The sequence below is a fragment of the Heloderma suspectum genome, chromosome 17 (assembly GCF_057233095.1).
Source record: "Heloderma suspectum isolate Gila_16-S chromosome 17, 16-S_ref, whole genome shotgun sequence".
Classification (NCBI taxonomy): Eukaryota; Metazoa; Chordata; class Lepidosauria; order Squamata; family Helodermatidae; genus Heloderma; species Heloderma suspectum.
In genome coordinates, this window is record NC_139474.1 from 9,689,856 (window position 1) to 9,704,158 (window position 14,303).

General features: G+C 45.0%; 1 protein-coding gene across 5 annotated transcripts in view; it reads left to right on the plus strand.

Moving 5' to 3' along the window:
- The window catches only part of CCDC88B (coiled-coil and HOOK domain protein 88B), a 48,637-nt gene extending 35,891 nt beyond the window's left edge, over positions 1 to 12,746 (plus strand). For 2 of the 5 annotated variants that reach the window (XM_084824380.1, XM_084824381.1), the window contains exons 23-25: positions 2,320 to 2,415; positions 4,919 to 5,064; positions 7,121 to 7,534. In XM_084824380.1, the coding sequence (XP_084680506.1) occupies positions 2,320 to 2,415; positions 4,919 to 5,064; positions 7,121 to 7,530 (652 nt within the window). In that variant the 3' untranslated portion in view covers positions 7,531 to 7,534. Of the gene's footprint in view, positions 1 to 2,319; positions 2,416 to 4,918; positions 5,065 to 7,120; positions 7,535 to 8,667; positions 11,087 to 11,148 lie in introns of those variants that run through there. The other 3 variants (XM_084824382.1, XM_084824385.1, XM_084824384.1) reach the window with 3 other exon arrangements.
- The last annotated feature ends 1,557 nt before the right edge of the window (positions 12,747 to 14,303 follow it).

Below are 14,303 nucleotides of genomic sequence, written 5' to 3' on the forward strand. Positions count from 1 at the left end.
TGTCACAGCAGTCACCATCTTAGAAGAGGCATTCCCTCCTTTGTATGAGGACAAAAGGGGAATGCCTCTTCTAAGATAGCACCTCGCACTTAAAACCTTTGGTTTTTGTAGGTACTTCCATTAAAAACATCACTATTTTTTAATTAGAGCTGCCTGATTGATTAGAGGCATACCTTTAATCAGTCGAAAGGTTTTTAATCACATAATCCAATTAGTCTGTTAAACATTGAAGCCATATGTAAAATTTACCCACAAGAGCAGCCTAAAAACACCATAACAGCAGCTGATTGAATAGCAAAAGTCTGATTTAAGTTGGTCTCCTAAAACATGGCAAGGAGTTGGTTTGGCTTCCCTGTGGAGCGGATTCCATAAGGTGGGAGCCACTAATGAGAAGACCCTGCTTAGATCTGGAGACCACCGAAGTCTTGTGAGGAAAGGTGGAAGAAGCTGGGTTTGTTTAGTCTGGAGAGGAGATGATTAAGAAGGCAATATGATGATCATCTTCAAATATCTGGAGGGCTGTTATACAGATGATGGAGCAAATTTGTTCTCTGTTGCTGCAAAGCAGGATGGTGAACCTCTTTCAGCCCAAGGGCCAAATTTTATTTTGGAGAAGCTCTCAGGGGCTGCATTTCAGTGGTGGGCAGCTGAAGGCAAAATGGGCAGTGCCAAAATGCCAGCATATATTAGCTTCAAGCCCTTCCTGTCAGTAATGAAGCCTTAGGAGAGGCATTTCAACCTTCTAGAATGGGGAAAAAACTGCACAAAAGCTAGGAAACCACCAACAAATCAGTGGTTGAGGAAAGGGGATGGGGCCAAGGGAAGAAGCCCAGCCATCTGCAGAACCATGGGGGGCTAAATTTGGCCCTGGGCCTGAAGTACTCCTGCCCTAGAGGGTAGAACCCCGAAACTAACAGGTTAATGTAGCAAGAAAAATGATTTCAATTAAACGTTAGGAAGAACTTCCTAATATTACAAGCTGTTCAACAGCAGAACAGACTACCTTCATTAGAGGTTTTAAGCAGAGGCTGGATGGCTAACTATCAGAGCTGTTGCAGTGGTGGATTTCCTGCATTGGCAAGGGGTTGGATTAAATGACCTTTGGGTGTACCTTCCAATTCTGTGATTCTTAGTAGCTGCCCAGTTCACTTCAGAAGGTGAGGGTGCCCTAAGCAGGGCCTCCTTTTGTTATGGATTTGGCCTTTGCTGAGTGTTTTCAAACTATAGCTTCAGTATTTAGGAAGCCTTTAGCTGCCAGTTAACTATTTGTGGCAGATAATACACTTCAAGATAACAGATAAAACACTTCAAGCAAAGCATACACCAGACATTATTCTAGGTGGATTCAATTTTGGTTTTGTACTAGCAAGAATGAGTAAGGGAAAAATATGCTGATCCATTTTTCATTTTTATTAGAAATATAGTTGTAACATCACAACAAAATATAACTTCTATAAAATAAAATAGAAACATTTCTTGTTCTTAGACTTCTAGTCCTAATAGCTTAAAAAGAAAGATTTCATTCTAAGTATGAAGTTCTCCATTCACTTCTGAATAGGCTGTTCAGCTGACAGGTACACAGCTCCTTCATTCCAAAATTAGCACTTACTTATACCTTTTTGTGTAGAAATTACCTCATAGCTAATATCTGCTGTCCTATTAAAAAAAACATAAAGCATATGCAAAAGGCTTACGTATACACCTTTTAGATAGGATCAGTTCTGAATCATACCTTTGAGAAGATAAGTCCTTATTAAAAATTTGCTAATAAAACCTAAGTGTATACATTTTTAGACATATGTATATCAAGCTTTTTGATGTGTATATCATACACAATATTTTTGTTCATTAACTGATAAGCAAAAACTTTAAGTACACTTCTGACCTGGAATAATACAGTCTCACATCTGTTCATTGCTTAAATAACCCCTTAGTCCAAGTGATAGGTCATAACTCAGCATTTTCTTTTTGGATACTATCCAGTCATCTTGACAACTGTTTTTTGTGCCACTTACCCAGAATTCATTGTGAACCTGCTTGTGCCTTTGTGTGCCTTCTCCTTTCTACTTATTTACTCCTTAAAATTCTTAATCATTAAACATTAGGCATTTGCATTTCATAATAAGATCTTTTATATTGTTTAAAGAGAGGTGGGTTAGCGATTTTTCACTACCCTTCCCAGCAAGTACAGTAAAGCAAAATCAGCTATTTCCTAAAAATCCAGGACATGCTGATGTTCTCAGCGTTCTTGAGCAACTGCAGATCCCCTGTAAAGTTTAGGATTTTGGCACTAAATCCCCGTCCCTGTTTCCCCCATAGGGACAAACTGGGCGAGTTGCGTCGTGAGAAGCAGAAACTGGTGGAGAAGATTATGGATCAGTACCGTGTGCTGGAGCCAGCGTTTCCTCGCAGCAAGTGAGTGACATGACGTCATCATAACTTTGCAACTTCTGGTCCCAATGAGGTGTTCATAAGATCCCTTAATGCAAATTGTTTAGGCTTCCTCCATTAAAAGTTTGGTATATAAAGAGCTGAAGCCTCTTGATTCGCTTTGATGTTATGAGGCCACGGATGAAGACTTTCATGTTGAAATGCGTTTGGCTTATTTTATTAACGATTTTAGAGAACCGAGGCTATTAGGCTGTTTATTATTTGTGTGTTATCATATGTTACATGTAGGTTTCGCCCTTAAAGATTCTGTACAGTGTTTATATCCTTTTTTCTCCTTAACTGTATTGTTAGATGTAGTTTTTATTGCTATGGTGTGGTAAAATCTAACATAAGCCCCATAAAACCCTAACATAAGTCCCATTCATTTCAGTGGATCTACTCTAAGTAGGATTTATGTTGGATTTTATGTTGGACCCATCTCTCTCTCTCTCTCTCTGTTGTTTTGTGCTTTTTAAGTTTTACTTTCTTTGTTTTCTTTTTGTCAGTGTAAATAGTCATCCAAACAACATTTCTATAGCCAGGTGGCACAGACATTAAAAAAATAAACAAACAATAGCCATTTGGGAGAGACCATAGCTGAGCTGCAAAGCACATGTTTTGCATGCAGAAAGTCCCAGGTTCAATCCCAGTTAAAAGGATCTCAGTAGCAGGAAATGTGAAAGACTCTCTGTCTTTCACATTTCCTGGAGAAAACTCTGGAGAGCTGTTGCCAGTCAGAAACAGTAATATTAGGCTAGATTTGGGGGTAGACAATGTCTGGCCTGCCAACTCCCATCATCCATCACCTTGGGCTAGGTTGGCTAGGGTGTCAGGAGTTGCAGTCCAGCAACATCTGGAAGGCCATAAGTTGCCCACCCCTGGGTTGGATGGTCCAAAGTATCTGATCTGGTATAACACAGCCTCCTGTGTTCCAGGAGAGGACCCATAGCTGAGTGGTAGAGCACCTGCTTTGCTTGCAGGAGGTCCCAGGTCTATTTATTTATCTATCTATCGCATTTTTAATCCCACCCGTTAGCCAAAAAGGATCCCAAACCAGCTTCCAAAGATAAGAAGTAAGGCAGTCACTGCCCACAGGCTTACAATCTAAAAGACATGACACAAAGGGAAAGGGGATTGGGAGGGAGAAGGAAAAAAGCAAATTTAGGCACTAGATTCTTAGTTGCAAAGTTCAGCAGGTCATGGGCACAATGGAAAAGCTGCTGCTTCCTCTCCCTCTGATGGCCTCAGCAGTGACGGTCGGTAGCAGGAAGGAGGGGATCTCTCAGCTGGAGCTGTATCCAGGCACGACGGAGGGGTGCCTGTCTGATGCTTCCCCTCCTTCCCATGGTTCAATCCCCAACATCTCCATCTAATAATAAGGATCAGGTACTGGGTAATGGGAATGACCCTCCTCTGCCTGAGACCCTGCAGAGCTGTCAAAACAACAAAGAGCCTTGTGGCACCTGCAAGACTAACCCATTTATTCTGGCATAAGCTTTGATGGACTACAGCCCACTTCATCAAAGTGAAGTATTACACATGGAGAAGCATGGAGTATTGTGGAGTTTCAGGTTTACCCTGGAAATCTGCTGTCAGTCAGAGTAGACAGTACCGGGATGGATGGACTAAGAAGTCTGACTTGGTATAAGGCAGCCTCCAGAGGAGGGGCTGTAACTCAGGTGTAGAGTCCCTGCCTTGCATGCAGAATGTCCCAGGTTCAATCCCCGGCTTCTCTAGTTAAAAGGACTGGCTAGCAAGTGATGGAGTGTAATTTCAGTTGGGGAAATGGTGGAGGGGAAGGGTTAATCCCCCCACTTGTGGTCTCTATCCAATCCCTGTTCCTCCTGCCCCCGCCCCAGTTGTTTTGAAAAAACTATCATGAGATCTAATCACAGATCTTCCAGGTAGTTTGGTCCCCAGGGAGCAGCCTCCATTGAGGGCTGTTGGTGGTGGTCCCATGGGAAGTGCAGTGAGTTTCTGGGCTTTTCTACACAAGGCATTTATCGTGCACTCATCATTCCCTGCTCACTGTTTATAGGTTCTTTAGACAATGTCATGACCCTCCAGTTTCGCTTGTGTGTCTAACCAGCACTTTTGGTGAGTTTTTTTAGAGCAGGGAAAATGCAGCATTTAATGGTGAAAGCAAATGAAAGCATGATTTCCTCTTGTGTATTTGAGCTATTCTGCTCTACTACAGTGCCACCTAGAGGTTATGTATTATTATTATTATTATAATATTTATATCCCTACTTTTTCCAAATATTGGGATTCGAGGCGGCTTTACAACATTAAAACTTGTACAATTAAATGTAGCAGAAAATCAAAAAGGAAAACGCCCCTTGAGTAGTGCTAGGATCTCAGTTCTGTGACAAAACCAAAAGTAGATACAGCCAGTTAACAGCCTTGTGTAGAAAAGCTGTCTGTGCCCAGAAGCCCAGAAGCCTCTCCTTTTTTCTGACTCTTTCTCTTATCCCAATTCACCCCTCAGGAAGAGTAACTGGATCTCCGAGAAAATTAAGAAGCTGATGAAACCTCGCCGGGAGGGTACTCGGGAACAGCTCCGTCCTATGGCTGAGGGAGCTGGCAGCAGTGAGAGCCTGACGGGGCAGGAGGGGTATAGGGCTGATGGGACAGGTAAGTCCTTGCAGCCCCCAACCAAGAGAAACTCTTAAGGAAGGGATGGGCAACATGCAGCCCCCATGCGGCCTGTCGCCCTCTAGGAAGGCTCCTGCTGCATTCGGCTGTGGCGATTTTTTGTGCATGTGGGGAAAAATGGGTGCCTGTAACACTACAGATTGTGGAAAGGGTCAAATTTAGCTTCTTTGCAAGCTAAATTTGGCCCCTTTAGAGCTCTGTAGCCGCTAAAGAGCGCTAAAAGGGTCAAATTTAGCTCGCACACAAGCTAAATTTAACGCCTTTAGTGTGACGGAATGCTATGGAATAGTTTGCTGCCAAATTTCAGTGGCAACATGACTATTTCCTCCCCCACCCCAGGTTGTTCCATGGACTGCAGAATGCTGCCCATGGGCAGAGGGGAGGGGGAACAGTCCACAGACCTTCTGAGTTGTCTACCCCCTGTCATGAGGAGGGAGAACACACACCAAAAAAGGGCAATGGGTGATTTTTAGTATCACACTTCTCTCCTGCACTTTGACCCCCATCGTATATTTGAAGGTACTGTTATCTTCTATTTTATTTATGTAAATCAGCCTGGAAATATTTTTATATTGAAGTTTGAAACAAGCTCAATCACAATATTTAATAAGGAGCTGAAGTTTATATGCCTTGCAACCCAAAATAAGCTTTGACCTATCTCATATCATCTCTCTCTCCCTGACTGGGGAATGTCCCCTTCAGGATCCACAATATTTCTCTCCAATTAAAACCACTGTTTTTGCACAGATGACAATTATTAGTAAGGAACTGAGGATGTGCACCCCAGAGTAAGCTTTGAGCTACCCCAAATCATGTACAGCCATACTACCAGGAAATAGAATACTCTGCAAGATGGCATATAATTACATCTGGCCGAGTGCGTGCTTTGGAGAGAGAGAGAGAGAGAGAGGAAGGAAGGAAGGAATAGGACCATAAATAAGGCTGTTTGCTTTCGAAGGTGATACCACACAAGCATGGAATTTTATATTGAGGTGGTTCACATGTAATGGTGGCATTCAGCAGCAAATCGTGAGTTAATTATTGAGCTGCTTCCAGTTTGCAGCAACAACCTGCAAACGCCCCATTCATAGGTTGTTAGCGTGATGTCCGAACCCAGACACTTTGGGTTATTCTTGGGTTAAACAACCCAAAGTTAACCTGAGAACAAACCATGGGTTAACTTTGGGTTGTTTGAGTTACTCATGGGTTAAACTGTCCAGGTTCAGACGTCACGCTAACAACTTGTGTGTTCGTAGGTTGCATCTGCAAACTGGAAGTGGCTTGCATACAGTTCGCATCTCCACAGATGGTGGGTTAACCCATGATTTGTCGTTGAATGCTGCCGTTAGGTGCGAACAGCCCCACTGGGTTCAGAATTTAGCCTTCTGAAATTCTTAGCTTCCACTTAAAAAAAAAAGCTAGCTTCTAACCCTTAAGGCTGTAAAGACAGCCTTGAAGGCATGTATGGACAACACCTGAAGAAACCTTAGAAGCCAGAAGAGGGGGTGGAAGATTTCCTGAGGGGCCTTCTTTTATGTTTATAGAGGAAGCAGAATAAATTATACAAATTAAACTAAGCATGTGCATCATGTATGCTAGGTTGCTGGATTCAGCTTTCTTTCTTGGGGCAGAATTTATTAGTCGCACAGACTAAGCACTGCCCAGTTAGCCTAACAGACTGACTTTGCTTGTAAAAACACTCCCAGTTTTGCTTTCTGTAGGAGCAGTGGTGCGGTTAAGTACTTTGAGACTTTGGATTTCGTGGTTTATGGGGGAGCCCTCTTCAGATGGTAAATGTGCATTACTTCACTTGCTTCAAAATGTGGTACGCCGGCCCTGCCGCTGCCTTTAGAGGCTCAGCTTGATCGTTCTGCTGAAAGGGAGCCCAGACGTCTGCCCCAGAGTCCAGCCCTGACAGCAGCCACTATGTAGGAGCCTTGCAATAGGTTTGGGGCTTGTTCCACAGGCTCCTCCTTAGCCAGCTCTGCCATAATCCAACTTGATTCTTTTCCCCCTTTAAACTCGCCCCCCCCAGGTTCCAGTACTCCGAGTTCACCAGCCCCTCTACACAAAGCCAGCAGTACCCTCAGCATCTTAGATGCCCAGCAGATACACTTCCGCCGTCAGAGGTTGAGCTCGCGCCTGCCGATGATGGAATCTCCAGGGGACAGGGAAGGGCAGGACACACCCCGCCACCGCTTCCGCCAGCGCCGACTCGGCATGTTGGGGGGTTCCCATGAAGAAGCCATCATTGCCGCAGCTGAGTGGGAAGTCCCGAGCCAGATTTCCACAAGCAGCCAGGAGAAGAGAGGTAAGGAGCGATTACGGCTGGAGTCCAGAACCTTCGGCCTGGGGGTCAAATCTGGCTGCCCCTCTGGGGGTCCCCAGACAACCATGCCCCTTGCCTCTGGACCCATCCCTTTCCTCCAACTACCAAATATTTGATGGTTTCCTAGATTTTGTGCATTTTTTCCCCATTCTAAAAGGTTGAAATGCCTCTCCTCATTTACTGGCAGTAAGAGTTTTAAGCTACAGTATGCTGGTATTATTGCTTTTTTAGCCCCACCCCTTTTGGCTTTCATCCCACCCACCACTAGAAAGTGGCCCCCGAGAGCTTCTCCGAAATGGAATTTAGCCCTCAGGCTGAAAAGAGGTTCTGCACTCCTGGATTAGAGGGTGGAACTGCATGAGGACAAAGTCTGTTGTCTCACTGAGGTGGTAAATATATGTCTGGGGCCATACTGGTTTTGGTAACCCAAACAGCTGAATGCTGCTCCTCCATACAAACTAAAAAAAAAAAAAATCCCTGCACATAGAAAGTTAATGTACCAGGGAGAAAGGTTGGCTAGAGCCCTTTTCCTTGATGTGCTTGTTTTCTATCTGCAGAGGATGTGTCTTATTTATAGTGGAACATTCACAATCATATGTGCTTCCATCTGCAGTCTGAGGTGGTACAAGCCAGACCACCTTGCAGAGGTAAACACTAGGCCTCTGTGTTAGGACTCCCTCACATGGAGCTTTTATCCTGCTATTGAGATTGGTCACCCCCAGAAGTTTGCGGTTCCTTTTCATGACGTCATCAACCTCCAGGGCACATCCACAAGTATTTCCTGGTTATTCTGTCTCAAAAGGATCCGGAACTAATGAACTATCTTTTTAACTGGGAATGTTATGCGATTAAAACAGCCACTAGATGGCGCTATTTGATTTAATTCTATGGAACCTTGAAAATTAAAAGCTTCCCCTCTCAGCAATCATGTGGGCACTCTTTGGGAGCCCGCAATAAACACAGAAAGGCTCCAGAACGGGAGGACTGTGGAGTTTTTCTTTAGTGTAAAGGCAGCCTTAATCAGTAACTGATTGAAGATTTCTCTGCTATTTAAAACAACACTTAATAACAGAAATGAAACAGAAGCATTATTAAGACAAAGTAGGATAATTTTTCTTTAAAAAATTGAAAAAATAGGCCTATCATCCCTTTGGGTGGTTCAAAACTACTGAGAACAAAAAGAGGCTTCCAATAATTAAATTATTAGACTTCCAGTATTAGTTTTCTCTGAAAGGAGTTTCATATCTGTTCAGTGCAGTGACAAGTCTGAGTGGGTTCCAGCCAGGTATGCAGAAATCGGAGAGGAAGAGGAGTCATCCCATGAAGCGGATTGGTGGGAGATTCAGGACAGATAAAAGGAAGGACTTCGTCACTCACCGCATAGTTAAACTATGGAATTCACTTCCCAAAGAAGTACTGATGGGCACCAAGTTGTCGTTCAGTCGTGTCCGACTCTTCGTGACCCCATGGACCATAGCGCGCCAGGCCTTCCTGTCCTCCGCTCTCTCCCGGAGTGTGCTCAAGTTCATATTCATTGCATCGGTGATGCTATCCAGCCATCTCATCCTCTGCCGTCCCCTTCTCCTTTTGCCTTCAGTCTTTCCCAGCATCAGGGTCTTTTCCAGGGAGTTTTCTCTTCGCATTAGGTGGCCAAAATATTTGAGCTTCAGCTTTAGTATCTGGCTTTAAAAGGGGATCGGACAAATTCATGGAGGATAAGGCTATCCATGGCTCCTAGTCCTGATGGTTATATGCTACCTCCACTATCAGAGGCAGTATGCCTATGTACACCAGTATACACCAGGGGTACATGGGCGGGAGGGTGCTGTTGCACTCATGTCCTGCTTGTGGGTTTCCTGTGGGCAGCTGGTTGGCCACTGTGTGAACAGAATGCTGGACTAGATGGACCCTTGGTCTGATCCAACACGGCTCTTCTTATGTTTCTAGGTATAAACTAGTATCGGCATAGGATTTGGCGTTGCTCCAGGACTACCAGTTTATGCTTCAAAGGTTTCAGAATGTCTAAGCTGTGTTCTGAGGATGTTGTTAAGGGAGATGGGAGCAGTGCCATTGACCATGCTGGCTGGAGATGATGGGACATAGTCCAACACATCTGAAGAGCACTGAGTTGGGGAAGGTGTCTCAAGTTTGGTATATTTGTGCAACTTCCTCTTCAGCACTGCCTCTTCCTGTCCCAAGGAATATATCTGACCAAAGCCATAACCGGTCGAACAACTTTGAGCAAAGCTGCCCCTCACACAACCCACACTCTTCACTTAAGCAGCGTCTTTCTAGAACATTCTCCCTCACCCTTCAGGAACACAGAGGACAGGCTTGTGCAATCTGGGAACTGCTGAGCCAAACCTATTCCCTGTCCTCACAACCACCCTATAAGGGAAATTCTGTTTTACAAGTGGAGAACTGAAGCTGAGAGCATTTGGCCTACCCAGCGAGTCCACAGTAGAAATGGTATTTTGAACAAGGCCTGCACAGCTCACCAGCCATGTGTGGTGGCCCACAAGGGGCTTGATAAATTTGTTTTTGCTGCCTCCTGGGACTACAGCAATGTGGAGGTGGGCACAAGACTTCCTCTGGGTGCTGCCGTCATCTGAGGTGTGGCAGGTGGCAATGAGAGAGAGAGAAGGCCTTCTCAGTGGAAGCACCCCGGTATGGAATATTTGCTCTAGGGAGATTCACCTGGCAAAACGGAGAGGGAATCCTCCAAAAGAAGCTCTAAGAGGTTTTCCTTGATAAAGACCAAATGTTGAAATGCGTTGGGAATTCAGGTGGTGCAGCTGTTTCTTGTTTGACTTTGGTTTCCAGCCTTACAGCATTTTTTTCTGGTCCCTATTGGAACTGTTCCGAAAATGTTATCTGCCTAGGCCTTTTAACCATTTTATCTCCTGAGGAAGGTTTTTATGCTGCTTTTTATCTGTTATTAGTTTTGATATTATTGTACTTTTGTTGACTGTATTTTTTGTTTTTATATGCTTTAATGCCATCCTGGGCAAATCTTTTTAGAAAACACTATGTGGCTGTTGGTGGCCTGTGTTCAGTTTGGCTGAAGGCCAGGCTGAAGTCCTGCTGGCAGTCAAAATGCTCAGACCTTCAGCTCCCCACCTGTAAAATGGGCCCATTAATGGCTGTGAGGATGAGTGATATCAAGATTGTAATGCTCCTTGAGAGGCTGTTTCCACATTTATTCATTTATTTAAAAGTATTTTTTTATCCTGCTCTTGAGCCAAAAAGTCTCCCAGAACAACTTACATGCAATCTGTAAAACAAGACAATTCCAGCCTGAAGGCTTACAATCTAAAACCCATGCTACAGAAGGAAAAAGGGAAGGAAGCGGAAAAATGGATTTAAAGCCACTTCTACCAACATGGGGCCTTAAACTAGGAACATAGGAAACTATCTTGTACCAGGTCAGACTATTTGTCCATCTAGCCTAGAATTGTCAGCTCTGACTTGCAGCAGCTCTCTTGGGTCGCAGGCAGAGAAGGGAGATTGAACCCGGGACTGTGGGCAAAGCTACAGTCCCTCCCTACTGTAGTTCTCTGAATGGATCAGGAAACTTCTAACCAAGATATCATTTGTTGTTGTTCAGTTCCCAAATAGACAATCCCAAGATTTCAAACTGGTTTAAAAATCAGTACATGCTATGGAAGAATTAAAACCAAAATAATCATATTAGTGTGTGTGTGTGTGTGTGTGTGTGTGTGTGTGTTTTCCAGGAGCACTGCTGGGTGAGGAGGAGCAAACCCCAAAGTGCCAGCTGTGATGTTCTGGAAGAAGAGGGATGGCCCCTCCAATCTTCCCCAACTGTTATGACCACTGCATGGCAAGGATGGGGAGGTGCCCTTCTCTTCCTCCCGTGCCTCCCCAGCAATGGACGCAAAGGATCTCATTGGGAAGGATGCCTGGGTGCTTAACAACAGAGCTGCGCTGGATGGAGACCAAGGCCCCCCTGTTCCTGCACAGTGTTTCCAACAGCAGCCAGCTGGATGGCACCCATTCCAGGAAGCTCACAAGTCCTGCATGAAGGTCCCCATCATCTGGTGAATGCAGGTAGACTGCCTCTGAATTGAGGTTCCCGTTAGCTATCATGGCTAAGTCACAGCCATTGACATGGCTTCTCTGACGTCTCCTTTTAAAAGCGTCTAAGTTCACAGCCATCACCCCATCTTTGGGCAGTGAATTCTGTCAGTGAATGGAGCCCCCACTCTTTCTTTTGAAGACCCACCCACTAAGTTGACTTCAGAATAAAAGAGGACCTAAAAGGAGTTGCGTGCTCCTTCGTCCCTTTTCAGACTGCCAGGGCCTGAAAAGGGAAACTACTCCCTCGCAAACATCGTCTGAAAGGTCCACTTCTGTTCCTTCCTGGCCTTCCTCAGGGTCAGACCAGACATGGTGTGTTTGTCACATAGTTTGGCACTGCATAGCTGATCTTTGTTCGCCCAAGAGCTGGCGCAGGTGCCTTTCTGCACTGGATCAGGACCATGGGGCAAGGGGGGCATAGCCCTTTGCTCCCACTACAGTCCTGATCAGAATTACACCCCCATACATACACTTGGTATTTGCAATTGGCAGGAAACTCCTGTTTCATCCCATTGCGTTTAGCAGTCTTCCCCAACCTGGTACTCTCCAGATGTGTTGGACTACAACTGCCAGCGGACTGGGAGTTTCAGTCCAACACATCTGGAGTGCACCAAGCTGGGAATGGCTGGCGTATAATCAGTTGTGCAGTGGAAACAGGGCTTGCAGGGTCGCAGCATCCCCACTTTTTTATTAGCAAGGATGCTGATGTCTTCTGCAACCCCACACAGACTTCCCTGTTCCCTCTGTGCAATCCTCACTGTAGCTGGGGAGAAATGAATTTTCCCAGCAACTATCTATTGTTCCCTGTTGTAATGCAAAGTATTTTAAGGTGGCCTTGTCTTGAATGGGCAATTGAGACCCATTCGCTGTACAAAAGACCTGCTCCTGGTGGAGATGAAAACTGCTAGAACTGGTTTGTTGATCTGGATCAACACAATGGCCTGAATTTTTGGATGCTCCTTGAGCATGTGGCTATGGAGACTCTCACGATGAGTGCCTGCACTTCAAAATTTACTGCTACATCACTGCATATAGCTAGTGTGTTTGTGTGTGTGTCAGGGGGTGGGGGGTGGAATTCCAATTGGGAGTCTAATCTGGCCCTCCATCTGTCAAAGACAACAGTTTGTAAAGGAGTCTTCTTTCTCACTTGCAGGTTGGTAGGTACTGCAGTTCAATAATATATTTAAAATAAAGTTTATGATTATTTATCACTCCAGTCTTTTGGGGTGGAATGAAAATGTGTTTTAAAAAACAAATCACCTCATTTTAACTGCATGACAAGTACCCATAGTGGTGGGTACGAACTTTTTATAAAACACACACGTGCGCGTGCGCGCACACACACACACACACACCCCACTCAGTTTTTATGGCATTTTCCTGCTTGTAATGAAGCCATTTGTCCCTTTGGATGAAACCTGGCTTCTTGCTCCCCTAACAAACCAGGAATGGGAAACCAACTTCAAACCTTGGCTTCAGAATCTGGTTTGTTAGGAGAGTGACAAATCAGGAGTCTGGGTTCAGATGTAATGGGAAGCTTTCCGATTTCTTGTTAGTTTCTGGTTCATTTAGCCGCTTCTGCTGGTGAGAAGAGCCAAGCAGAGGTGATGAACTACAGCCATGAATGATAAGCCAGAATTCTCAGCAATTCTGGCTTATCATTATATCTTGAATGTGGCCACCATCTCTCTCCTGCTGCACGCATGTCTCTTTTAAAAGAACAACACTTCACATTTATTTACCAATTTCACGTGCTCTAAGGGTTTCTCTTCACACACATCCTCTCAGTAATCCTTACAACTGCCCTGTGAGGTAGGCCAGTGTTATTATTTCCTTCCCACTGCAAGTGGTGGGGCTGAAGGGCCAAACTTGGCATGCCTGTTTGTTTACTAAATAGCAGCCTTGGGAGTGGCAAACTGAATTGGAATCGTGGTGTGGGGGGAGAGGGAATAACAGCTTTGCTCCCGCTGTGGTCCTGGTCAGAATTGCCACCCTGCAGTACTATTTAGTAAACAAACCCCAAGCATACAAAGAGCCAATCGCGTGCTTAAAGTGTACTTTGGGCCCTGTGACTGAGGGAACAGGGCACACTTCCCCAGCCTGGTGCCTTCCAGACATTTTGGGCTCCCATCAGCTCCTGCCAGCATGACCAATGGCCAGGAATGCTGGGAACAGTAGTACAAAACATCTGGAGGGCACCAGGTGGGGGAAGGCTGGAATAGGGGCTTACCTAAGGGCTGCAGCTCAGTGGTAGAGCATATACTTTGCATACAAAAGGTCCCAGGTTCAACCCCTGGTATCTCCAGCCAGGGCTGGGAAAGACCTATGTCCGCAATCCTGCAAGAGATACTGCTGTCAGCATAGATCAGCCTTTCCTAACCTGGTACCCTCCAGATGTTTTAGACTACAGCTCCCAGCATTTCTGGCCACTGGTCATGCTTGCTAGGGCTGATGGAAATTGAAGTCCAAAACATCTGGAAGACATCAGGTGTAGATGATAATGAGCTAGATAGACAAACACTGGCCATAGGAGGTATAAGGAACCTCCTATGTTTGCATCCTTTATGCTACACAGTTATCTCCTTGGCCCCGCTTCTGCTTCCTACCAGCGGTGGCCAAAAGCAGGGGATTTTCAATGGCCTAGTTCCAGCCTTCTCTCTTTCTTGCACAAACATTTCCTTCCTGTTTCAAGAATTGGGGACTGTCACAATCAAGATGTTCCAACGATTGTTCTGTTTTTCTTCCCTATCCATTCTAGCCTATAATCTCATTCTCTCTCTGTGTGTGTTCC